The sequence below is a fragment of the Scomber japonicus genome, chromosome 7 (assembly GCF_027409825.1).
Source record: "Scomber japonicus isolate fScoJap1 chromosome 7, fScoJap1.pri, whole genome shotgun sequence".
Lineage (NCBI taxonomy): Eukaryota > Metazoa > Chordata > Actinopteri > Scombriformes > Scombridae > Scomber > Scomber japonicus.
In genome coordinates this window covers 31,824,260-31,849,910 of record NC_070584.1, presented here as the reverse complement: position 1 = coordinate 31,849,910, position 25,651 = coordinate 31,824,260, and the positions used below count along the sequence as shown (strand labels likewise).

Below are 25,651 nucleotides of genomic sequence, written 5' to 3'. Positions count from 1 at the left end.
AAGACATGGAGAAAAGATGGAAGGAAGGAAGGAAGGAAGAGAAAACATGGAGAAAAGAAGGAAGGAAGGAAGGAAGGAAGTATGGAAGGGAAGACATGAAGGAAGGATCCTTCCTTCCTTCATGTCTTCCCTTCCATACATAGGACAGTGGGCCAGATTGGACTTCCAGCTCTCTGTGATTAACTATAAATACTGTACATGGAGTCTGGAGTCAGACGCGCTTTTATTTTGAAATTCCCCTGGCACATCAGTCTGTCTGTGGTAGATGCAGCTGTTTTTAATGTATAAAAACAGGAAGTTCATTTTCTTTCTGTTTTCTTTTTTTAGGATGTGAACATTTTAAAGCTCAATATATCAAAATGTGGAAAAAAAAAGAATAGATACATTTTCATTTAAATGTCTGTTTGAGCTCAGAAATAAAGTGTCAAATAATATTTTAGTTGCTTTTTGTGATTTGATATGAATGAAAGTGATTGTGTTAAATCAGCTGTGATATCGTCTCATATCGATATCTGCAGACATCGAATCATCGTCCACTGAATCGATATTATATCATATCATAAAGAAACTTGTGATTTACAACCCCTAATTATTATTATCCTGTTTATTCACACTGAATCTGTAATTAATAAATAAAATCAAGGGGAAGAGTTAGTAGATCCTGAAATGATAAAAAAGTTATCAGCAAATAAACACATGTGATTTATGTGAGATTTCAAACCATCATTTTATTTATAGTATTTGTAATACCCGCTGCACTAAATATCAGAATCTGTAGCAATAAAGATAATAGCAATAGAAATAGCTCACTAGTTTTAACAATGTAAGTGCAGATTTCCCAACGTTGCCGTAAACTCTACAGTTATCCCAAACATGACGAAACATCGTCAGAGCAAAAAGCTTCTTCACTTCCTGAGGTTTAATTCAAATATCAAATATTCCTCATTCATCAAATAAGAACTGAACTAATTTAAAGTAACTGGTCCAGCCAATATCCTAAACCAGGGGTGTCAAACTCATTTTCATTCAAGGGCCACATACACACCAATTTGATCTCATGTGGGCCGGATTGTTAAAAAGATGGAGGGAAGGAAGGAAGGAAATAAGAAGGGAAGGAAGGAAAGACAGACAAAATGAAAGAGGGAAGAAATGGAGGAAGAAAGGGAGGAAAGGACAGATGGAAGAAATGGAGGAAGAAAGGGAGGAAGGACAGATGGAAGGAAGGAAGGAAATAAGAAGGGAAGGAAGGAAAGACAGACAAAAGGAAAGAGGGAAGAAAGGTAGGATGGAAGGACAGATGGATGAAACGGAGGAAGGAAGGAAGTAACGAATGAAGACAGGAAAACAGGAAGGTAGGAAGGACAGATGGAAGAAATGGAGGAAGGAAGGAAGGAACGAAGAAAGGACAGAAGGAAGAAGGGAAGGAAGGAAAAGAACACAGAAAGGAAAGTGGGCCGGATCGCACCCCTCTGCGGGCCGGTTCTGGCCCACGGGCCACATGTTTGACACCCCTGTCCTAAACCCTAATTAGCCAGAAAAAACATTAAAGGTACAGTGCTGCTGATTTTACTGAGAAAATTACAGTATATTTACAAAAGTGCCTTAATTCTGCTTTATTTTGGATTTAAGCTAATTTAATTAATGTATGCAGCTCATTCACTCCCAACTGTAATAAAGTAAAATATAATTATATATATATATATAAAAATAATTAATAAACAGCAGGAGGAAACTTAAAATTAGAGTGCAATCTTTGCCATCTTATTTTGAAAATCAGTGACTGTCAATTATTATTCAAAATTATTGTGCAAAGCCGTGTCAGTTTTTACTTTTTTTTCCTTCTCGTACAATATAACAGAAACTTTTTCATCAGTTTTTTAAGCCACATAATATCTTCCCAGCATCAAGGGCTGAAAATTATATATATTTATATACACAAACATATTTTAAATGTTCTCTCTTTTTTTTGTACTTTTCATACATTCATAAATGGAAAATAAACTAATCAAGCAAAAAAAGGAAATTACATGAAAAGTGAAGGCAACCATGTTTTTCTCTCAGTGAGAAGTTGTGCAGTGATTGAGTGGAGGAGGAAGGAGGGGGCGGGGCTTAAATCTTTGAGGTGCCCCCCCCCGTCCCCTCAGCGGTACAGACACATGCTGGTGCTTTGGTACAGGTACATGTAAGCATCGCAGAAGAGTCGCTTAGCAACACCTTTCATGTCCCGGGGCACCTGATTGGCCAGCTCGGCGGGGGGCATCTCCAGGTACATGCCGACCTCGGGGCAGGCGTGCACCTCGGGGATGTTGAAGCCGTCTCTCTCACCTGAACACGACACACACACACGAGCCAAAGAGTCAATGTATGAATCATGTAAATGGGTCAGTGAGCAAGTTGAGACTGAATACTCCTGAAAATGTCAAATGGTGTAACCACAAGTGGACTTATACTAATAATGACTTCATTTAACCTTCATGTCGTCCTCCAGGGTCTAATTGACCCCGACTGTTCCTTCTTTCCTTCCTTCCGTCTGTCCTTCCTCCCTCCTTCTCTCTTTCTTTCCACAACCCCTACCTTCCCCCCGCCTTTCTCTTTTCCTTCCTTCTTCCTCCCTTCCTTCCTTCCTCCTACCTTCCCCCTTCCTTCCTCCCTCCTACCTTCCTCTTTTCCTTTCTCCCTTCCTCCTACCATCCTTCCTTCCTCCTTTCCTTCCTTCCTTCCTCCCTTCCTTCCTTCCTTCCATCTGCCCCCCCCTCACCTTCCCCCTTCCTTCCTCCTTTCCTTTCTTCCTCCCTCCCTCCTTTCCTTTCTTCTTCATCTCTCCTTTCCTTCCTCCCTCCCTCCTTTCCTTCCTTCTTCCTTCCCCCATTCCTTCCTCCCTCCCTCCTTTCCTTCCTTCCTCCCTCCCTCCCTTCCTTCCTTCCCTCCCTTCCTCACAACACAACATAACACTACATTACAAACAGTCACCTTGTCTGTCGGCCATGCTGTCAAAGAAGATCCAGTCTTGGTTGTTTGGTCCGTATTTGATGAAAGACACGTAGTGACTGGTCTCGATGCAGAGCACAGCGAACAGCTCCAGCTTGTCTCTGGTCAGCGTGTGAGGGACGCCGTGTCCCAGGTAACCTTTAGGGATGTCCAGATTAACCAACTCGTGGGATCGCCGATGAGGATGAGAGTGCACCTGTAATAAATACATACATAAATCATTTGTTATGCATTTCTTCACATTATTAGGATGATGATATTAGTGATTATTTTCATTAATGCCGAATCTTTCAATTATTTTTCAAATTAATTACATTGATACTGTAACTTATTTGGTAACTAATCAAACCATAGATGTTATTCTAACACAGAGCTGCGTTTAGTGGCCACATAATAAATAATTAAACTATTATTATCATTACATTAAGGCTGCTCAACTAATCGAAATTTGATTGTGATTATGATTTAGGGTCAAAACCATCTCAAAACTGACAACAACACAAACCTGAGCGGCGCAGGTGTTGCAGAAGATTTTGAATCCCGTCTGACTGAAAGCAGGATCTTTAAAACATTCGGTGCACTCGACCTGGGCCAAGTTTCCACAGATCATGCACTGCTGAGGACCTGAAACACACACACACACACACACACACACACACACACACACACACACACACACACACACACACACACACACACACACACACACACACACACACACACACACACACACACACACACACGTTTGTCTGGAGGTCATATTTAACCCTCCTGTTGTCCTCAGGTCAAGGAATGAGGAAGGAAGGAAGGAAGGAAGGAAGGAAGGAAGGAAGGAAGGAAGGACAGGAGTAAGGAGGGAGGGGCGAGGGGGAAAAGAGGAAAGAAGGAAGGAAAGGAGGAAGGAAGGAAGTGAAGAAGGAAGGGAGGAAGGGATTAAGGAGGGGGGAGGAGGGGGAAAAGAGGAAAGAAGTAAGGAGAGAAGGAAGGAAGTGAAGAAGAAGGAAGGGAGGAAGGGATTAAGGAGGGAGGAAAAGAAGAAGGAAGGAAGTGAGGAAGAAGGTAGGAAGGAAGGAACATGTCATACTTGTCCACGCCATGTTTATGCATGTTCTTACCTTCAGACAGCAGATCCGTGACGTCCAGCTCCAGAGACGGAATAATTTTATCAAACATCTTGAATTTCTTCCCAAAGCGAGGCATCTGGAGCATGAGGCAGGACGGCACCTGGGATTATAACACAATGAAATCACATCACATACTGAACACACACAATGAATTCAGTCCATGAGATGAAAACTAGTCAACGGAGCCACCTGCAGGAGAATCAGCCTTAGAAAAGAAAAACATTAAATATAAAATGCAGAAAACAATAAACTTCTAAATACAGTGTAGAATAATAATAGTATGGAAATAATGGAAAGTAAGAGAGCTACTGGACTTTTGAACGGCTTGTTTAACTTTAAAACACTTCCAGACGCTTCAGTTGACAAGTCAAAAGTAAAATGCAACCTGTGTCAAACGGAGTTTAACTACCACCAGAGTACGTGGAGTTTGAGTTAGCACCTCCACGCTAAACACCCAGGTGCAGCCAAGCGAGCCTCAGCTCCACCAAAGGACCATTTTGGAGTGTGGGAGTCGCAGCAGAGCCGTGATTGATTCCCAGTTAAGACACTCTGGTAAGAAATGCTTTACATTATGGACTTAAAACTGCCTTCAAATGGAAAATAACAGGATTTTACACATGCAATTCAAAACGCGATTAATCGCAATTAACTATGGAAATTCTGCGATTAAAAAAAATCATCGTTTGACAGCCCTAATTATAAGTAAGTATGATTCCATTATTGAAGGACAGAACAAGGTAAAATGTGCAAATGAACCAAATGAAACAGGTTTTGCTTGCTGTCATCATTCCTCCTGTTCAGACTGGAGATAGTATCAGTGTTTCCCCATACTGTACTTAGGCTCTATGTGGGTGTCTCGCCCAGGTAGATTAAGACCGGCTCGGGTAGCTAGCATCTACCAATAATATGCATGTGAGGCATTTAGGGGACATCTGTAAATTGTAGAACTGCATGAGTCTCATCACACACTGCGGCCATCACCACCACTCAGCCTGTAATATGAAGCTTCAGTCATCTGAGTCAGTTAATTAAAGTGAATATCTTCCACATTTAGTCTTTTTAGTAAGAATGTCCCTCTTTGTGTCTCAACAGACAGTGCTTTCCTGTTCAGCTGCAGCAGAAAGATTGTACTAAGAAGAAGGAATTTGGCACTAAAAACACTTTCACTTTAAAATATAATTATTGGACTCACTTGGATGGCTGAGGCTTCATATTAGCTTCATATAAACTTTTATATACATTGTTTTCACAGAAGGAGGACTGTGGATGTACCCATCACTTACACTGCATATGCACTGTGAAGGTTTCTTTATTTATAACCAGTATGAACCGGAGGAATGATTACAGTGAAGAAAACAGCTGTTAATGCTCATATTAGCACCTGACTGTTGTTTTAGGACAGACTTGAAAAATTGTGAACTGGTCCTTTAAGAGAATGGGGGAAATTAACCTTTCCTTGGCGTTCAGTCCCAGCTAGGCGAGAATCCATGGCTTCCTACTTTTAATTTTGTTTTTTTACTCCTTTTTTATTTGTTTTTATTCTAATTTTAGTTTTTAAACTGAGCTCTTACTATTCCTTTATTGTTTTTATATATTATTATATTGTGTGTGATTACATTGTATTTTAATAACTGTGCAGCACTTTGGTTCAACTGAGGTTGTTTTTAAATGTGCTTTATAAATAAAACTTGACTTGACTTGACTTGACTTGACTTGACTTGACCAACCTACCTGCTAATGTCTTAGTTGGGCAAGAAAGTAAAATGTTTATTACTGTAGCTGATTAATCAAATAAGTAATACAAAGAGAAACAGTGAAAAAACCCACTAAGTACCAACTTAAAGCTGCAGTTGGTAAGTAACCCTAACCGTGGTCTGTGGTTTGCCGTCAATGCAACATATATAATATATAACGAGCCTCCCAGAAACTCAAGTGATCTCACCTCTGCCAGCTTGAGTCCTGCGCTGTGGAAGGAGTGCTCTATCAGCTGCTGGACCGTCGGCAGAACCAGGCTGTGGTTCTGGTCCAGGAAGATCTGATAGCAGTAACTCTCCTGTACTTTACCACCGGCTGAGCTAAAAGACACAGGATGAGTTCAGCGGAGTGTAAATGTATCATAGCTGTGTAGTAGTAGATGATACTTAGCGGTGTTGTTATGTGTGTGTGAGCGTACAGTTTGAGTAGAGGATCCAGTGCGAGGATGTGGTGCATGATGACGTTAAGAAACTCCTCTGGATCTAAAAAGATAACAGTCACATCAACAGTCACATAAAACCAAAGACAAATCATGGTCTGTTAAAGGAGAATTACCCTTTTTTACAACCTGGACCTTATTTCTAGCATAAAATACGATCATTTACTCACCCAGACAACTTTGGTGTCATTTGGAGTCGTTTGGGACGAAATTAGCTCCAGTGTTGCTGCGTATATATGCCCCGTGTATATGAGAGTACACGGGGCACCGAAGCGCAGCCTCTATATAACACATTATCTGCTGCCAAACTATCATCATTCATTTCACCAATATTTAGTTATGATACGTTAGTGCTATTCCCCCCCGAGCCCGTGGTGGCATGTTATCAACATCCGGGGTCTGTAGGTTGACCTACTAACCTCTGATCTGACATCATCGGAAATGACATCATCCAGATCAGAGGTTCACGGAAGGAAAGGAAGGAGGGAGGAAGGGATGAAGGAAGGGAAGGAAATGAAGGAGGGAGGAAGGACAGAAGGACAGAAGGAAGGGAGTAAAGAAGGGAAGGAAAGGAAGGAGGGAGGAAGGAAAGAAGGACAGAAGGAAGGGAGGAAGGAAAGGAAGGAAGGAAGGAAGGACAGAAGTTGTCTGGGTGAGTAAATGATCGTATAGAAATAAGAAATATATAGAAGTAAGGTCCAGGTTGTAAAAAACGGTAATTATCCTTTAACAGCTTCAAACAGAGCGGCAGATGAAGCTGACCCTTCTCGTCCGTGGTGAAGGAGCGACTGTAGCCTTGATTCTGCAGCTGCTGCCGGAGCTTCATGATGTGCTGCCCTTCTACAAAACCCTTACTGCAAAAAAAAAAAAAAAACATAACACATTTTATTACTTTTTACTTATAATGAATGATGATAAAAATGTTTTGTGAATCACATAACAAGGACACACACCTGCGGAGGGGGTTGACTATGTCATGGAGCAGCGTTTTCTGGATTGGAGCGTCTTGAGGGTTTGTTGATTTAAACAGCATGGAGTCCAGCACAGAGGAGCAGGAGAACAAGCTGAGAGCATAAAAACAAAGAGACAAAGATGAAAAAGAACATGTTATACATTTGGACAATTACACAGATTTAATAGAAATATCTCAGACGCCAATTTACAGCAAAGGAAAACTCATCCATTGCCTATTCATTCATATTCATATTCATTCAAATCACATTATATGATTCAACAGCTGGTTCCTTTAGTACCTAGAAAGTGTATTTTGAATTTATATCTGAATGAACTGAATATAAAACAAAACCATTATATAGCTGATTGGAAAAGTGGGAATAAATCATCAATCAGTAGGTAAATACATTTAATACATTAAAAAGATACACATACACAAATACACACACATTGCAAGGAATGGAGTAAATACGATATGATATAATCCTAGGAAGGGAGGAAGGGAGGAAGGAAGGAAGGGAGGAAGGAAGGAAGGAAGGAAGGAAAGGAGTAAGTAGGCAGGAAGGAAGGAAGGAAGGAAAGGAGTAGGGAGGAAGGGAGGGAGGGAGGAAAGGAGGAAGGAAGGTAGGGAGGGAGGGAGGAAAGAAGGAAAGGAGTAAGGAGGGAGGAAGGACCGAAAGGAGGGAGTAAGGAAGGAAGGAAGGGAAGGAAGTGAGGAAAGAAGTATAGAAGGAAGGGAAGAACGAAGGAAAAATTAAAGAAAGAGAGAGGAAGGAAGGAAAGAAGGAACAGTCAAAAGAGACGGGGTTAATTTTGACACAAGGGTTAAATTTGAATTCCACATTGTATAGAAATGAGCAGCTGTGTGTGTGTGTGTGTGTGTGTGTGTGTGTGTGTGTGTGTGTGTGTGTGTGTGTGAGGTATGTTTAAAATAGTGTGAGGTGCATTCTGACCTGAACAGCGCAGCGTCCATGTAGCAGGAGTTACAGTGCCCTTGGATTCCCTTCATCCGTCCAATCAGAAGCTGCTTGACCTGGTCTTCGGTGATAGGAGGAACAGGGTCCAGCATCACTCCGTTGTGTCCGTTGTCTTTCTCTGAAACAAAAAAAAAAAAAAACAAAAACCAACAGATAAAAATAATCATGTACAGCTGGTGCAAGAAGTATGAGATCACTTTCTAATTCACTTGAATGAGGAAGTGAATTCATTCATGTGTTATGTGTCATGTTCATCTAGTGATAATTCATGCTGATGCAATGTCGCCCCCTGCTGGTCAATAACTGGAACTGCAGCATTCTTTAACTAATCTTTATTTTATGTTTTTAGCATATTTTAATATTTTATTTTATTACATTGTTAAAAAAAACCAAAAAAAACCCACCACACACATTTTCCAAGTAGACAGGAAAAATATAAAAGTTGGATTTATACCATATTATACCATACTCAGGTTTTTAAATCCAGGTTAAAAACACTTCTCTTCTCCTATGCTTATGATTGAGCTTTTTTAAAAGCACTTTACATTATAATATATCTATGTCCCTTTTCTAATCTTATATTTAATGCTCTATTCTAGTATTTTATTTCTCTCTCTTTCTATTTTTCTGTACTTAGTTTTTATTATTAGAGTGTGTGTGGGGGGGGTTAATTGTATGTTTTAATCTTTCCATGTGTTTACTATTATTGGGTTTTATTTTTATTTCTCAAATTACATGTTTTTCTGTTTTATGTAAAGCACATTGAGTTGCCATTGTGTATGAAATGCGCTATATAAATAAAACTGCCTTGCCTTGCCTTACTCTTAGCTGTGTCTACTGTGTCCACACATGAATCTTCAGTAAAATTGTCAGAAGTTAGTTTTAATTAATTCTCTACAGACCTGTATTGTCATATTTTGGCATCATCTCGCTGTAGTTGGATGCTAAACTCTGAAACCGTGAGTCAGGCCGGCAAGAGATCAGCTTCACAAACAGAGCTCTCCTTTGGGGACACGAGAAGAAACGCTGACCTTTGAAGGTGCCGTCACTCACTCCATATTCTTCCTCCTACAGGCGGACATACCAAGAAGGATGTTATTTCAGTGATTTAAATGAAAGGAATCAATAATGTGCATTGGTTTATAATTACTATAAACAATGACAACGGTGTTCCTATAACTATTCCATGTGTGTATAAATATTACAAGCTCGAGTCCAGCCATAATCTCCTGTCGGTCGGGCAGCGTGCCGATCCAGCGGATGATTCCATATCCATTTCCTGTTGCCAAAGTCACTTCGACCACCGAGTCCACAGTCAGATTTGTGTATATATCGTCAGTGTTTGTTTCCACTTGGGCTGTGTCCACGTCCATGCCTTCAGCCTCTACAGTGAATACAGAAGAATATATTTGGTTCAGATTCATTACAAAAGTGAGAAATAGCTTCAATATTAAAATCATGTAAATAGCAGTTCGAACCTGCAGGGAGCTCCCCCTTAGCGATAGCCTGCAGTGGAACTTCAATTTCGCCTCCTGTCTTCCCGTTCTCATCTGTGTCCTGAAAACCACCAGAAAGAAAATTATAAACATAACGCAAACATAACTTTGTAATGAAATAAGTGACCAGGCCTAAAGGATGAGCAGACCCATGTAAACTAGGCTTCACGCTGATCTGATTGGCTATATCGGATCGGCCGATATTTTGCATCTTATGTAATTAATGAGATCGGCTGTAATGTCTTAATACACCGATTCGATCAATGTCGTCATGTTGAAACTTTTTGCAGATGCTCCCGTTGCATAGATTGCAGATGGCTTGTGTTTTATCGGAGGGAGGAAGGAGGTAAGGAAGGAAGGAAGGAAGGAAGGAAAGAAGGAAGGAAAGAAGGAAGGAAGGGAGGAGGTAAGGAAGGGAGGAAGAAGGAAGGAAGGAAGGAGGGAAGGAAGGATAGATTGCAGATGGCTCGTGTTTTATCTGTCTCATTTACTCTGAAGAAGTTCCACATCACTGACATGTTAGTTTGAATCCGAAAGTTAGTTTTGAGCCCTGTCACGATGTGATTGACAATAAAGTTTTTTGAATCTTGAATCATGAGCTGTCGGATTCAAACAAACATGTGGGTGTTGTGGACAGACAGATAAAACACAAGCTATTTAACAATCTGTGCAACACTAAAGAACCTCATGGGGAAGCATCTGCAAAATGTTTCAATACCACAAATGTACCTGGATAGAAACACAAGGAGGAGCCGAGTTTAAGACACGGAGCTTGGACAAAGAAGACGTGATCGGATCGGTGATCGGTTTATTTAAACTCACTGATGGCTGATTGGCCCCAAAAATCCTGATTGTGTAAAGCCTAATGTAAACTGTTTAAAAATAAATAATATATCAGCACATATCACACAAGATATACTGATAAACCTGTAAAAGGCCGATATCAGCCGATAACATCGGGATCTATTTTTTGGTACCAATGAATGACTCCTGACAGATCCTGACTCACTGTGGAGATGCGGACAACATGTTCTCTGCCCTTTTTCTGTACGTCCACCACCATTCCATGACGAAAGTGATCCTCTACAAAGTAAGTGACTCTGTCTCCTGGGGCGACCTCGTCTGTTTCTGGCTGTGAGGAGGGGGGTGGAGAAGTGGGAGCCACAGGTCGGACTCTGTTGAATGAGGCAAAGACACCGGAGTATTTCTCACAGGTGAAGAGCTGTTTTGTCCTGTAGGACCCGTTTGTATTCCCCTTACCCTTGTCTTCTCCCTGTAGGGAAAGAAACACAGCAGCAACACTGAATTAATGTCATCGTCTCAGTTTAAGAACTCTACACATGAACTACATATTTTACTGTAAAAGGTTTTAAAACCATAGATGTAAAGGGGCAGTTAACCAAGACTAAAACTTGTTTTGTTACACCCATAGTGGTACAAGTGATGCAGATACTTTCATTTCTCTTTATTGCTTAATTTACGCTGTTTTTTCGTATAAACAAATAACAAATAACATTTTGAAATTTTAAAAATATGCTTCTCAGTGTTTTTGGTAGACAAATTATGCATTGGCAGCAGTGTTTCTAAATTACGTCAAATATATTATTTTCTGTACTGTAGTTTATTTGTCATTTATATATATATGATATATATACAATAAGGCCAACCTATTGGCCAATATACCATCCAGGAAATTAAGTATCACTGGTGATTTCTGCCTCCATACCAAAACAGTTGATGTGAATGAATCATCAGGAACTCTCTCCCTCTCTTCAAATCAAGGCTAAACACTCACCTACCTCAGACTTGCATACCCCACTTAACATGAACTGCACTACCTCACCTTACTCTGTTTTTTCTGTCTTCTATCTGTTTTGTTTCTTATTTACTGTTTTGTTTATTAATTGTACGGTGTCCTCGAGTGCCCAGAGAGGCGCCTTCAAATAAAATGTATTATTATTTTTATTATTATGAACCAACACTAAAGTCCCACCTGCAGTTCAATTCCAAAGAACACCCCTGATATGGGGTCTTCATATTTGGGGGGTGTCAGATGTCCAACGTAGCGGATGATGCCTCTCAGTGTCTCTCCTCCTTCCTCCACAGTCACTGCGTTACCTTCACTGAGGGTCAGAGCTCTTTGGAGAGCATCTCTCTCTTTGAACCACTTCAGCCTGTCATGATCCTCAGGAAGGGCCAACAGCAGCTGGGCTTCCTCTTGACTCAGTTCCTTCAAGCAACTCATGTTTATCTTATAATCTAATGATGAGCCTATGAAAAAGACTGGTAACTTTATGGTAGAGCCAGAGTTTGTGATTTCCGAATTGTACTTGAATCGACGGATGTGACATATACGGCCAAGATTCATGTGTCGATAGTATTCAGGTGATTCTGTTAGGATGAAGTACAGGTACTGTGTTTCCATGTTGTTGCTGAGATGTATCCAGGATACTGTAAACAAACACAAAGAGTTCATACACAGGTGTTAAAGCAATATCAATATACAGGGTTCTGACACATTTTTACCATTGAAACTTTTCCATAACTATTCCATAATATTTTACCCCATCTTCATGACTTAATTTAAGTAGTTTAACAAAGATAGGCCTATATAGCGACTATGGGGCACAGTAACAAGTTTTTATCTGCCCCCCGTCCCGAATCTGTTTCAGTTGGAGAGCATCATAACTTTTTGCAACTCTGACTTGTTGTTCGCCATGTTTAAATATGAATCCATATGTTGTGGACGAGAGAAAAAAGATGAAAACATAAAGGCACATAGAGTAGATGATGCTCTGTCTGTTGAGTTGTCCTTCTTTGAGATTGGTCCACCAGATCCAAAGCCTGAAGTTTACCCACAGAGTGAAGCAATGAATATAATGGAGCTGCTCTTACTGGTAATTACTCAACGATGAATTGGAATTGGGAGTAAGTTTTGTGTCACGGTGTAAACACACATGAGGCAACATACTCCTCCAATGTCTTTGTGGTAGATATACACACTACAATGGCAAAGGGCGTTAATTAATTCAGGGTTAACAAGTGTTTTGACACTTTTATCTCACTAAATGATGACTATATTTTATAATTACGTCCCACTTCACATTCCTGGGTTTACCAACTTCATTTTATTATTGATTTATCTTCTCAATGTTCTGAATACGATTTTACATTTTACAAGATTTTACATTTTTATAAGAGACGTTACTAGTGTTAGCTACAGTTGACGTTTCTGACGTTGTTAAGATTTCTGTTGACGTAAGTTGACGTTACATTAACGACTATATTGATTGTTTTTGTTGGCTTGCTAACGACAACATATCGATTATAGATTTATTACAGGGTTCAATCAATCAGACTTTATTTGTGTAGCACTTTTCATGCATAGTAATGTAATACAAAGTGCTTTACAAAATTAAAAAAATCAGGGAGGAATTTCATGACCGTGGGAACCCTGTAATAAAGCTAGAATCGAATATTAGCTTTGTTAGCAAGCTACAAAACAATCAATACAGCCGTTAATATAACGTCAACTTACGTCAACATAAATCCTAACAAACGTCAGAAACGTCAACTGTAGCTGACACTATTCTAGTTCAATAGTCTCCTACCTTATCAAACAGTGATTTATAATAAAAGTTAACGTTACCTTGACTTTTTAAGCAACTTTAAAGTCCGCTTTCTGTTGTATTTATCTCTTCGCTCTTCTGGGTTTTATAAGCTCAAACCAGCTGCCTTGATAAGTTTCACTTCCTCTTTCACTTCACGTCGACAGCAGCGGCGTCATCTTGGTGAAACATGGCAGGAAGTAGAAAAGGTGTACACAATAAGATACTTCTTATTTTATATATATACAAATAGTTTTTTTTTAATCCTTTGAAGCAAAAACACAGAGATATGTACGAAGTGACGCTGTTGTTTTCAAATCAGTTGACAGCCAGCAGCGACGTAGAGTCAGGTTAGTGGGTAAAATAATCCCTCAGTCAGGTTTTACAGACACACAGCCTTTATTAGGTCAGTACTTAAAAACCTCAAATACTTGAAAATGTGTAGTAGAAAAATGTGCTTTGGCTTTTAAATTCTCTTATTATATCAAGCTCAATGTTTAATAAAGTGACTATTTCCCCATTGGCTACCTTTTCAGCTCCAGTAGCAGCTGTATGTATGTATGCAGTAGTATTATGTCACAAATACCACCGTGATGGACACTAGCTATTTCATTGTATTTTAAGTACAATGACATTAAAGGCATCTTATCTTATCTTATCTTATCTTATCTTATCTTATCTTATCTTATCTTATTACAGCTGAAGGTAGTTACCTTTAACCAAGGGTGAAAGAAGTACTCAGATCCTTTACTAAAGTAAAAGTAAAAGTACCAATAGAGCAATGTAAAAAAAGCCCCCTCTGTTATAAGTCCTGCATGAAAAATCCCACTGAAGTAAAAGTGCATAGAAGTTAAAGTAGGCTACAGTAAAAGTAGTGGTTTGGTCCCTCTGACGGATGTATTATTATATGATAGAATACATCATTAATACAGAAACATCAGTGTGTAAGCAGCATGTTACTGTTGTAGCTGAAGTAAAGAAGAAAAATAAAGTTGTGATACACAAATCTGCTTTCAAATAAATAAATTATAAGTACAGCTACCTGAAAAATCTACTTAAGTAAAGTAACAAAGTACAAATACTTAAGTAACAATCTGATGCAGAAAGCAAAACAACATGTAGGTAGACTAAATTAAATGACCAAATATGGGTATGCTCATTTCAGAAATTTATATTTATTTATATTTATTAAATTTATAAGCCTAAATAATAGTGTCCCAGGTTATAAACTCTACTAATTCTGAAAAGAGATACAAAAAACATTAACATATGTGCATTTCATCTCAGGGATTTCATAATGATATTAGGTGTTGATGTAATGTATTTGATTTATATGTAAATATTGTACAAAAGTCAGAATGGCAAAAAAAAGTGTCCCACATTCCTTTAATACACCCTACAAATACTTTGGTTACCTCCCACCTCTGCCTTTTAAAGACATGTAGAGTAATAATGAAACTAAAGCCCATAAATGACAGTCAGCCTGTAAGACCGGACTGAGGGCTCAATGACGTACGTGTTACGTCATCAACGTACGTCTCTCCGTCGCTATGTGATGTCGCAGGTTTTCTGGTTGTAAACATGGAGGAGAGAGAAGCTCTGAAGAGGCAGATTGATCTCCTACAAAGTAAGTACTCCTCTGTTTTAAGTGTGGACATGTTTTAATGACAGCAGCCTGGTTAGAAAACAAGTCATTTCATCTCCGTGCTCTTTAAATTCAGAGCTGCTGTTTGTCGTTAAAGCTTTAACCTGTTAGCTCAAAGCTCGCACATGTTGATGAGAAATGATGCTATTTTTATCTCCTTAGCATAATATCTTTATATATAGCTATGAACAGTGAATAAACCATGTGCCTTTCTACATTTGAAGTATGTAACTCCCTGTTTTACTTCTTTAAACTCAGATTTATTTAGTATGGTCATATGTGAGCAGAAAAAACATAATAAACATGAATATTTAATATTAAACACAAACATTTAGTGTCAGGAAGAGAGAGAGAGAGAGAGGGACATAGTGCTGGCAGACAGTGTTTATATTCAGCTGCTAACTTTTAGGGGATCATTTTGGGAAAACGTGTCTTTATGTATACAGAATATATAAATAAACACATTTTTTTGTAATGATTTCTTAATGTGGTTTTGAAACGCTCGTGACAAAGATATGTATAATGGAGGCTACAATATTTTACAGTTTAACAAACTTTATATATAAATAAGTAAATCATATAAATGAATCTTTATAATTAGCTATGAATTTTTAAAAACAGCAGAACAAAAAACAAAGATATCCATATGAGTCAGTGACAAATAAGGGTTGGCAAGATAAACAATTCAAAAATATGTTAATAAAATAGTTTTAAAAGCAGCATCAGGTTTGTTAAAATGTACATTCAGTATTTTTGTTGGTTTTATATCATTTGAAATGACATTTGCACCATTTTTTTTTAACCAAAAGTAAGACTGAATGCTCCTGAAAATGTCAAATGGTGTAACCACAAAAGAATGATAAATATTAAATATTTTATCCACCTACAGTGTATTTAAGTGGACTTATACTAATAATTACTTCATTTAAAACATTGTATGATAAAAAAAATGTTTTGGAGTATTTCTACATTTAAATTTTAAAACATTTTGTCAATATTGAGAAGTACATATCCTAAAAATAACATTTTTATATAGATAAGTTTTGATAAATGATGTGAAATTAGTTAAAAACATAGTGTTGTGTTAAAAAAATGTGGATTATATTTATTCCACATTTTAGTTCACATTTATTTTCCTTTATTTAATCCAATTTTTATGAAGAAATGCTGGTTACACCAATTGACGCTGGGTTACATTTGGTGTACCGATGACACAATACCTCCTAAAATGACACTTTAAAGGACGGGTTCATGATTTTTCAAGTCTGTCTGCCTCTGTGAATAAATGAATATGTAGGGAAACTTTGCATTAATCAAGAAAATAATGATGAGAAGAATCAATAATGAAAATAATAATTAGTGCAGCCTTGTTAGTATTTATCTGTCATGAAGCTATGCGTTGTACTAAATCACTTCCATTCTTCTTAATTCTCAGATCTCATCAATAAACACAAGAGTGTCCATGGCGACGCCCCGTTTACAGGAGTCGGACAGAGGCATCCAGAAGCCCCGATATCAGCCGGAGGTCGAGGTCACACCACATCTGTCTCCCATCCTCACAGCTTCAGAGGGAAAGCTTATGTTCCTCAGAGCCGTGGAAGCTGGAGGAAAGCGTACTCTCTTAGAAACAAGAACCCCGAATCCTCTGTTGGTGGACATTCCTTAGCTTCCTCTTCCTCTGTGCATCAGTCTAGTTCCCACGGTTTATCTAACAGCACGGCACTGCCCAGCCAAAGCAGAGGAGAGGACAGTGATAGAGCCAAAACTGCCACTGCCACTTTACCATCAGGTGTTACTCAACTGAAGAAAGAGGGGCATGTAGTTGGCATAGCAACGATTAACAAAGTCGACCAAACTTCTAGAAAAATAGCGACTCAGCAGGAGGATGGACAAAAAGGTTCAAGCTCAGCAGGTAAAGGAATTCAACATGATGTCGTCCTGCCAGGAAAGAAAGAGAAAGAGAGTAGTTCCTCAGAAGCACCTACTTCAATCAAGACCAAAACCACCACCACCACCACCACCTCCACCTCCACCTCCACCAGTTTACAGAAGATCTCCCAGTTACAGATCAAACCTTCCCTAACAAGCAAAACCAGCACTGAGACCAAGCAGACTATTCCAACCACAACTTCAGCTAATCTTACAACTATTCCAACAACACCACCGCCTCAATCTGCTCTGTCCAAAGTGTCGAAACAAGCTCCGATGAACCCTCCCAAATCTGCTCAGACTAGCCACGGACCTTTTTTGCCAAAATCCAAATTCACCTGGGTAAAGAATCAGAGTACAGGAGGAGGAGGAGGAGGAGGGGGGTCCAAACAAGGTAGCTCCATTTCCTCACCCGCAAAAGTTGCCCCAACGCCAGGCTCGAAAGGTGGAGTCAGCTCCCCTTCGGCTACACTCAGTAAGAAAACTCCCGCCAAAAAGTTAGCTCGAAAGCTAAGTCCGGTTACCATAGCTCCTAAAACCTCCAAGTATAAGTGGGTCTCCTCTTCTGCTGGAGCCCAAGCTAAGACATTAAGAAAACCACTATCTCCAAAAGCTCTGACTCATCCTCAGAGAGCTCTGGACAAAGGAGAAGCCACAAAGAAGCTCAAACCAGGCTCCACTCCCTCTCCTAAGTTAAAAAAAGGAGTGGGGGTCTCCTCTAGCGGCTCCTCGCTCAGCACTCGTTACCGCTGGAAGGCCGGCGGTCAGAAAACCTCTGCAGCAGCGACGGGAGGGGCGGCGATGACCCGACGTAGATCCGCCTTCCACTGGACGTCAGAGAGGAGTAACAAAGGGGTGAAAGGAGGGCTGGTTGTTTCTCCCACTTTACCCCAACGTGCCTCCGTCCCCTCGTCCTCGCCGGGTGGATTCAAGCTCCGCAGCAGAATGAAGATCATACGGAGGTCCACGAGCAGGTGCAGGATTTCTTTTAAAACCCTCGTGACTCACTAAGGACATTTTTTTGGCTTTTCATGTTTTATTTTATTGATAATTTGGACTTTATTTATACGTAAAACATCAAAATCTCTAAGGATATTATTTTTAATCACTTATAAAAGGGTGACTGTTCCTTCTTTCCTTCCTTCCTTCCTCTTTCTTTAATTTTTCCTTCTTCTTCCCCTCCTTCTATACTTCCTTCCTTCTTCCCCTCCTTCTATACTTCCTTCCTTCCTTCCTTCCTTCTTTCCTTCATCCCTCCCTTCTTACTCCTTTCCTTTCCTTCCTTACTTCTTTCCTTCCTTCCTCCCTCCCTCCTTCCTCCTTTCCTTCCTCCCTCCCTCCCTCCTTACTCCTTTCCTTCCTTCCTCCCTCCCTCCCTCCTTACTCCTTTCCTTCCTTCCTTACTCATTTCCTCCCTCCCTCCCTCCTTTCCTTCCTTCCTTACTTCTTTCCTTCCTTCCTCCCTCCCTCCTTACTCCTTTCCTTCCTTCCTTCCTCCCTCCCTCCTTACTCCTTTCCTTCCTTCCTTACTACTTTCCTTCCTTCCTCCCTTCCTTCCTTACTCCCTACCTTCCTTTCCTTTCTCTTTTTCTTCTTCATAAAAGTCAAAACAAACAGGTGTTTATATGTAAACAAACTGGCTTTTAAAGGGTTAAAATCCTGAATATTAATGAATATTTGATATTTGTTATCAGGACTGAAGTTGGTTCAACAAATAAATAATTGAAAATGGAAAATAATATTAACTTATAATATTTTTATGTCAGTTTTTGTCTCTAAGAAACCCCAAGTAACAGTTTATTTTAAGTGAGGCAGAAGAGTTACCTGAGGAACATTTTCTGGTCTTCTGTCAGTAGGTGGCAGCAGAGTATGACTTGTGATTCCTTTTTTTTTTGTGATCAAATGTTTTATTTTGTTTTAAGGAAAGGTATAAACATACAAAATGCAGAAGAGAAGAAAGAAAGAAAGAGAGAGAGAAAGAAAACATGACATGTATATGCACATATTATAAAAATAAATATATATTCCATACGTATATATAGGTGTATATACATATACACATAAACAACCAACTAAGATAACATAATAATAGAAAATAAAAGTAAATAAATAGATAAATAATTATAAAAATAAATGAATAAAATGAAATGGGACTTAAAAAAGCCTGCTGATTTCTTTAAGTTAAACATGTTTTCTTACTATCATTTATCTATCAGTGTTTCCAGTCTGACTGTCCTGTCTGAATCTCTTTGTCCTGTAACACAGTGGATGTGGGTCAGAGAAGAGCAGCAGCCCCTCACCACTGAAGCTCTCCCCTCGGGCTCGGATATACACCCTGACCAGGACTCCCACAGGAGTTCGGAGGACTCCTTCTAGGGAGCTGGTGTCTTTCGGTAGACACAAGTTGAGACGTCTCTCTCCCACCTCGGCAAGAACAAGTAAGAAGCACACGAGAGCACTAGAAAGTTTGATATAAGGGTTTCTCTCTCACAAGCCTTTGTCATAATACATTGGGCTAATGAGCTTTCATGGTTAAAGGAGGACAAATGGTGTGTCTTTTTAGTTATGGTATGACTGTTGTCTGTGGTGAATAAGTGTAGTTGTACTTGCCTCCATTTGTTCTGTATGGGGAAAACTGACTGCCATAGTTCGTCTGAGGTCCAAAGTCCACATTTCAACCTACCGCTCAATATCAATTATAAATTCCAGCCAGAGGTTGGTGCTGTCTAAACCATTGTTACATGCTGGTTAATAACTTCTTTATTGTTTGTTCTGGATTGAAATATCTCACATCGACTCATTCTTCAAGTCCTGCTGAGTTCCTGAATCTCTCTCACAGCTTTCTCCTACATTTTCAATCAATCTCAATCAATCGATCTTTATTTGTATAGCGCCAAATCACAACAGAGTTATCTCAAGGCTCTTTACACATAGAGCAGGTTCTAAACCGAACTCTTCAGGTTTTAACTTTAAAGAGACCCAACATTCCCACATGAGCAACAGTGGAGAGAAAAAACTCCCTTTTAACAGGAAGAGACCCCAGAACCAGACTCAGAGTGGGAGAACATCTGCCTCGACCGGTTGGGGTTGAGAGGAGAGAAAGGAAGGAGAGGAGAGAAAGGAAGGGTAGAGGAGAGAAAGGAAGGATAGAGGAGAGAGAGAGGAGAGAGAGGAAGAGGTGGAGAGGTGGAGAGAGAGGAAGGAGAGGAGAGAAGCACAATGAAAATCAACAATGAAGCTAGAAGGTCCGGGACTGGAATCCGTCATCCGGACGTCTACAGGCACAGATTACCTGTGAGACCAGAAAGCACAGACAACTCCGGGGAAGAAGTTTAGCTTATTGAATGCAATTAATAGAACATGAATGTTAATGGATATAGATGGATGGATAGAGAGAGAGAGGGAGGGAGGAGGAGGAGAGAGGAGCTCAGTGCATCATGGGAGTCCCCCAGCAGTCTAAGCCTATAGCAGCATAAGTTAAGAGCTCTAAGAGCCAAATGTATGAAAAGTGTTTAGCTGTTCAACACAAACTTGAGGATCCTCTTACAGAGAAGACGTTTATTTAGCCTGTTGATCATATCTGTGACTGGGTCCAGATATTTTTGAACAGATGATAGCGGCACTCTCTTAGTCAACATATCAGCATCTCCTAAAACAACATCCTGTCTCTTCCTTTTCACGTACCAACAGAGAGATATTCGAGTCAAACCAAAACTCATTTGAACAATATATTGATCCTGATTTTGGTTTTAATTACAACAAATGAAACATTTTACTGGCTGGTAAAGACATTTCCTTTCCTAAATTCTCACTCTCTGGATTCTCACTTTTGGTTTTTTTGCTTCTTAGTTTATTGCTGTTGGCATTTTTTATTTTCACTTTGGCACCATTTCTCTCTTCAGTGTCACTTTTACTGATGCTGACTACATATTAGTACTGTAGTGTTGGATAGTATTTGACTTTACAAAGATCAAGGCCTGACCGATGGTGGGCTTTTTGGGGCAGATGTCAATACCAATAATAACCATTGTATTGTTCAATAATCTTAGAAATACAACACAGATACATAAACTCATTTTTTACAAACACTTGACAAATATATGTAATGGCGGCATCATATTTTACAATTAAATAATAAACTTTACTGTATAAAAATGACATCAATGCACTGAAACAATCAACTTTACTGGGAATTTGATAATTATAGATAACTTAAAAACAATGTATTTAACTTCAGTTAAGTTTACATAACCCTAATTTGTTAAATAAGTACATAAAAGGTTGCCTGTATAACTTTAAAAATAATATATATACATATATATCACTACTACTATATCACTATACTGATATATTTGTAATAAGCCAGTATCAGCCAAACTGATATATATCGGTCAAGCTCTAATAAAAATAGTCAGAATATACATAGTTTTGCTATTTTTACACAATAAATTTGTATTTTGTGATAAACTAGAATTGTATCATGTAGGTTGACGGACTTTAATCAAAATTAAACTTTGAATTTTAATGTTTTTAATGTTTTAATATCCCTCTGTTACTTTTTGTGCATTTATATTATTGGGCAAAAACAGCACACTCAGACTTTAATTAATATTTTAAACACATATGGAGTAATTAATCGAATCAATTATCCAGTTTGAACATGTCTCCAACTCAAAAACCTGCTTATAATTACTTCATTTTGTGTGTTTGTGTTTATTTTGGACAAAACTGATAATAAATAATTTGGCATCTCTGACAGCAGCTATTACAGCCGTGTCCACTAGAGGGCAGCAGCTCACATCTACAGCTCCCCTTATAGAGGCTTTGTGTTGCTGGCGTGGAGGAGGAAGAGGAGGAGGAGGAGGAGGTGGTGGTGGAGGTGGAGGGGGGAGAGGAGGTTAATTGATTGCCCAATTCAGCCGTGATGGCGAACAAGTGCCGATAGCGGGTAATTTGCAGAGGTGGAGGCAGGCAGCGCCACCGCTATCAAGCCCTGGCACCGCTCTCCCTCCAGTAGATAAAAAGGAGCTAATGCATAATTATCCTTTTGCAAATTGGATTGTTTTAACGAACTGTAGAATATAGGCCTAACCTGATGGAAAGCAATCATTGTTTTTACAGCCCTCCCTCCTTTACCCCCCCCTCCTCCTCCTCCTACCACCTCCTCCTCTACCTCCTCTTCCCCCTCCTCTACCTCCTCCTCTCCTCTTGCCCCTCCAACCCCTCCGGTCATTCTGCATGTACCCTACACGCCTCATGCCCATCTTGGTGTAATCTCCCATACTCAATGGAGTCAGAAGACATTAGAAAAGCCATCACTATTAACATTAGGCTTTATTTTCCCCCCATGGCTCTGAGTCTGAATCTGAATCTGAATCTATCTGCTTCTTCCCTTTTTTTTCTCATTCTTTAACCTCAACTTTAACCCATCCTGTCTCTCACCTCTCTCACCTCTCTCTCTTCATCATTCATTTCTCCTCTTTTTTTGTTATCTCATATGTGTGGTGGGACCTAAATGGGCCTACATGTGGGAGAACACATGCATCTCTAATTAAAGATGCAGGTAGAGGTGGAGAGAGCTACAGAGGAAGATGGAGAGCAGAGCGGGGTGGGGGGGGGGGTGGAGGGGGGGTAAAGCTGCGGCGCCGATAAGAGACGCTAATAAAGAGCAAATTGAATTACTAATGATGGGAAGCAAAGTCCCTATAGATGAGCCCGTTAAAAAACACAACCTTATGACCATTCACACACACACACACACACACACACACACACACACACACACACACGTGATAATACACTCGCAAACAATGTTTCTTAATTTCCTCCTCAATGAGAATCTTTAGAGAAGCCCTCTCTCTCTCTCTCTCTCTCTCTCTCTCTCTCTCTCTCTCTCTCTCTCTCTCTCTCCGAAGGTTTCCTGAGGTGCTCGGTTATCTGCTGGTTTAATTTAAAGAGGGCATAAACCTAAGTAAGCAGTTAGGGCTGTAATGAATCGAGAGGTGTGTGTGTGTGTGTGTGTGTGTGTATGTATATATCCGTGTGTGTGTGTGTGTGTGTGTGTGTGTGTGTGTGTGTGTGTGTGCCCAGAGACAAGCATGTAGCCCAGATAATCTAATAAAGCAGATAAATGTCAGGAACGGACAGAACACAGAGAGGAAAGAGTTGCTGAGCTGAGCGGCTTCAGGCCCCATTTGACAGACTTCCGGAGCGTTTTAGGTCTTTATCTCTCTCTCTCTCCATCTCTCTCTCTCTCTCTCTCTCTCTCTCTCTCTCTCTCTCTCTCTCTCTCTCTCTCTCTCTCTCTCTCTCTCTCTCTCTCTCTCTCTCTCTCTCTCTCTCTCTCTCTCTCTCTCTCTCTCTCTCTCCTCTCTCTTTAGCTGTCTCCACGCCACTCTGCTGCTGCTAATATATATTTTTGAGGACTGTGAGGACTGGAGACATTTTCTGTATCATCCTGTTTTGTGCCTGAAGTTATTAAAGTCATGAAGAGAGTTACTAAAAATTAAATTTAAAGTGCAAAAAAAGGATCAACTACTAAACACACTGAGCAGTTCTTTCACTCCCAAAAATAACTTAAATGTCACTCACACCAATACTAATGTCATAAAATATTTATCAGACTTTAGATATTGTTAGAAATAAAAACTTGGTATTGAGAGTGTATAGAAATATTTATATTATCTGTTCTTGTTGTTTTATGGGATTTATTGTAATTATTTAATTTCAGGGAGAATATTTTTTGTTGTTTTGACTTTCATTCCTGATGATTATAACATTTTACTCACCACTCTTCACTCATTCTTGATAACTAGGAACATGATACAGCTCTGTAAGGCAAGGCAGTTTTATTTATATAGCACATTTCATACACAATGGCAACTCAATGTGCTTAAAACAGAGAAACATGCAATTTGAGAAACATTAAAACGTACAATTAATAAAAAATAAAAGTGCTGAGGCGCTGATTAGATAGACCTCAGGGTCCATATGACGCTACAGTAGGTTGAAATTACGCCGAATCATCGCTTTAAGTCCAGATGAATGATAGGCCAATATCAATGGGGCTCTAGTATTGATAATACTTTGATTCTCCTTGTCCGAGCTTCTATAAACATTTTCAGCCTGCACTTTCTCCACTGATGAAGTTAACCATTGACAAATAAATACTCCATAATAATGCATGTTCAGTTTTACTCAGGGCACAAAATCATCACCAGAAACCGTCCAAATACTGGTAAAAATATACAAGTTGAACCCCCCCCCCCCACCCCCCCAATGGTAAACTATTGAGTGGCTGGTAACATTCACGAGCCATTTGGTGGTTGGATATTGATTTTGAACTTTTTACTCAAACCAGGACTTGAACTTAAACCACCTCAACACTGTTTTATTAGTATGAATCAGTTCTCAGTGTTAAATCTCATCTCCAGCCTGTTAGTGTGTATCACTGCCCACCATTGCTCTCCTCTCTCAGCATCAGTTTACATGCTGCCCATGCCTCCTGCACCCCCCAAACACTCGGGAACCCACGGAGCCCATTACCACCACAAAGGAATCCTCCAGTCCTCGCCCCTCCCTCTGGGATCCCGTTACCGCGCCGACGGTGATCCCATTTATTTAACCCATAAATCATACGTGCTGCTCTGCATTGAGGGCCGTGCTCTCACTGACACTTTCCATTTTCTGCAATGATACTGTATGTACACATCACTGTGTGTGTGTGTGTGTGTGTGTGTGTGTGTGTGTGTGTGTGTGTGTGTGTGTGTGTATGTATGTATGGACACATGCACATACAGACAACTGGCTCTACTGTGCACCAAGTATTAAGTTCCTCTCAGAGCTCATCGCTACTTAATAAACTTTATAACTGTGTTAGAAAACAAACTGTGAAATTAACCTTCCTGTCGTCCTCCCGTCTGTTGTTCCTTCTTTCCTCCCTTCCTTCCTTCCTTCTTTCCTCCCTCCCTTCCTTCCTTCCTTCCTACCTTCCTTCCTTCCTTCCACCCTCCTTTCCTTCCTTCTTCCTTCCTTTCTCCCTCCCTCCCTCCCTCCTTCCTTCCTTCCTCCCTTCCTTCCTTTCTTTCTTTCTTTCTTTCTTCCTTTCTCCCTCCCTCCCTCCTTCCTTCCTTCCTTTCTTTCCTCCCTCCCTCCCTTCCTTTCTTTCTTTCCTCCCTTCCTTCCTCGACTCGAGGACAACAGGAGGGTTAAACAACTTGTGTGTTATATTTACACCTATAAGAAATCTTCACTGGTGATAAATATAAAACACTTTCAGAGAGTCATGAGTTTTTCTTTGCTCCTCCTTTTTATGTTTCTTTTCTCATTTTAACATTTGATTGCAAAGTTACATTTTAATTAAATAGTTGATTTGCGTGCTTTAAATTCAGACTTCTAATTAAAGTAAATAGTTGTTTGCAGCTCCTCAAAGAAATGCTGCAGTGATCTCCAGTTACGTCTTGTTATACGTCCCAACAACACCTGCATTTGATTGTTTTCTGTGTTGGCCTGCACACCTTTTTAAATAAAACTTTATTGGTGAAATAACAGAACAAACAGATTAACATAGAGACATAACATAAGATCGTTGGGTGGGATATGTTGTGGACCTAGTTTACCATCACTTCCTCTTCACTCTGTACGATGCATTCAGTGTTTGCTTCAAGTGTCAAATGATGCAAAGCTCCACAGTGCAACTCGTATGGTATTAGTTATATATGCAGGGTTTCACAGCAC

General features: G+C 39.7%; 2 protein-coding genes across 2 annotated transcripts in view; one reads left to right on the top strand and one right to left on the bottom strand.

Moving 5' to 3' along the window:
- Nucleotides 1-714: 714 nt before the first annotated feature.
- cyldl (cylindromatosis (turban tumor syndrome), like) lies at nucleotides 715-12,158 on the bottom strand. Its single transcript, XM_053323055.1, has 14 exons — nucleotides 11,727-12,158; nucleotides 10,743-11,006; nucleotides 9,716-9,794; nucleotides 9,443-9,621; nucleotides 9,140-9,305; nucleotides 8,214-8,355; nucleotides 7,260-7,370; nucleotides 7,069-7,160; nucleotides 6,286-6,349; nucleotides 6,055-6,187; nucleotides 4,104-4,212; nucleotides 3,494-3,612; nucleotides 2,971-3,184; nucleotides 715-2,325 (listed from the first exon to the last, which is right to left on the bottom strand). Exons 1-14 carry the CDS (start codon nucleotides 12,156-12,158, stop codon nucleotides 2,141-2,143), a joined length of 2,289 nt encoding a protein of 762 aa, XP_053179030.1. The 3' UTR covers nucleotides 715-2,140.
- A 2,764-nt stretch (nucleotides 12,159-14,922) lies between these two features.
- Nucleotides 14,923-25,651, top strand: part of LOC128362313 (mucin-5AC-like) — a 50,306-nt gene continuing 39,577 nt past the window's right edge. Inside the window, exons 1-4 of the mRNA XM_053323054.1 lie at nucleotides 14,923-14,968; nucleotides 16,422-17,889; nucleotides 19,181-19,353; nucleotides 24,393-24,521. Of these exons, the coding sequence (XP_053179029.1) occupies nucleotides 14,923-14,968; nucleotides 16,422-17,889; nucleotides 19,181-19,353; nucleotides 24,393-24,521 (1,816 nt within the window). The remainder of the gene's footprint in view (nucleotides 14,969-16,421; nucleotides 17,890-19,180; nucleotides 19,354-24,392; nucleotides 24,522-25,651) is intronic.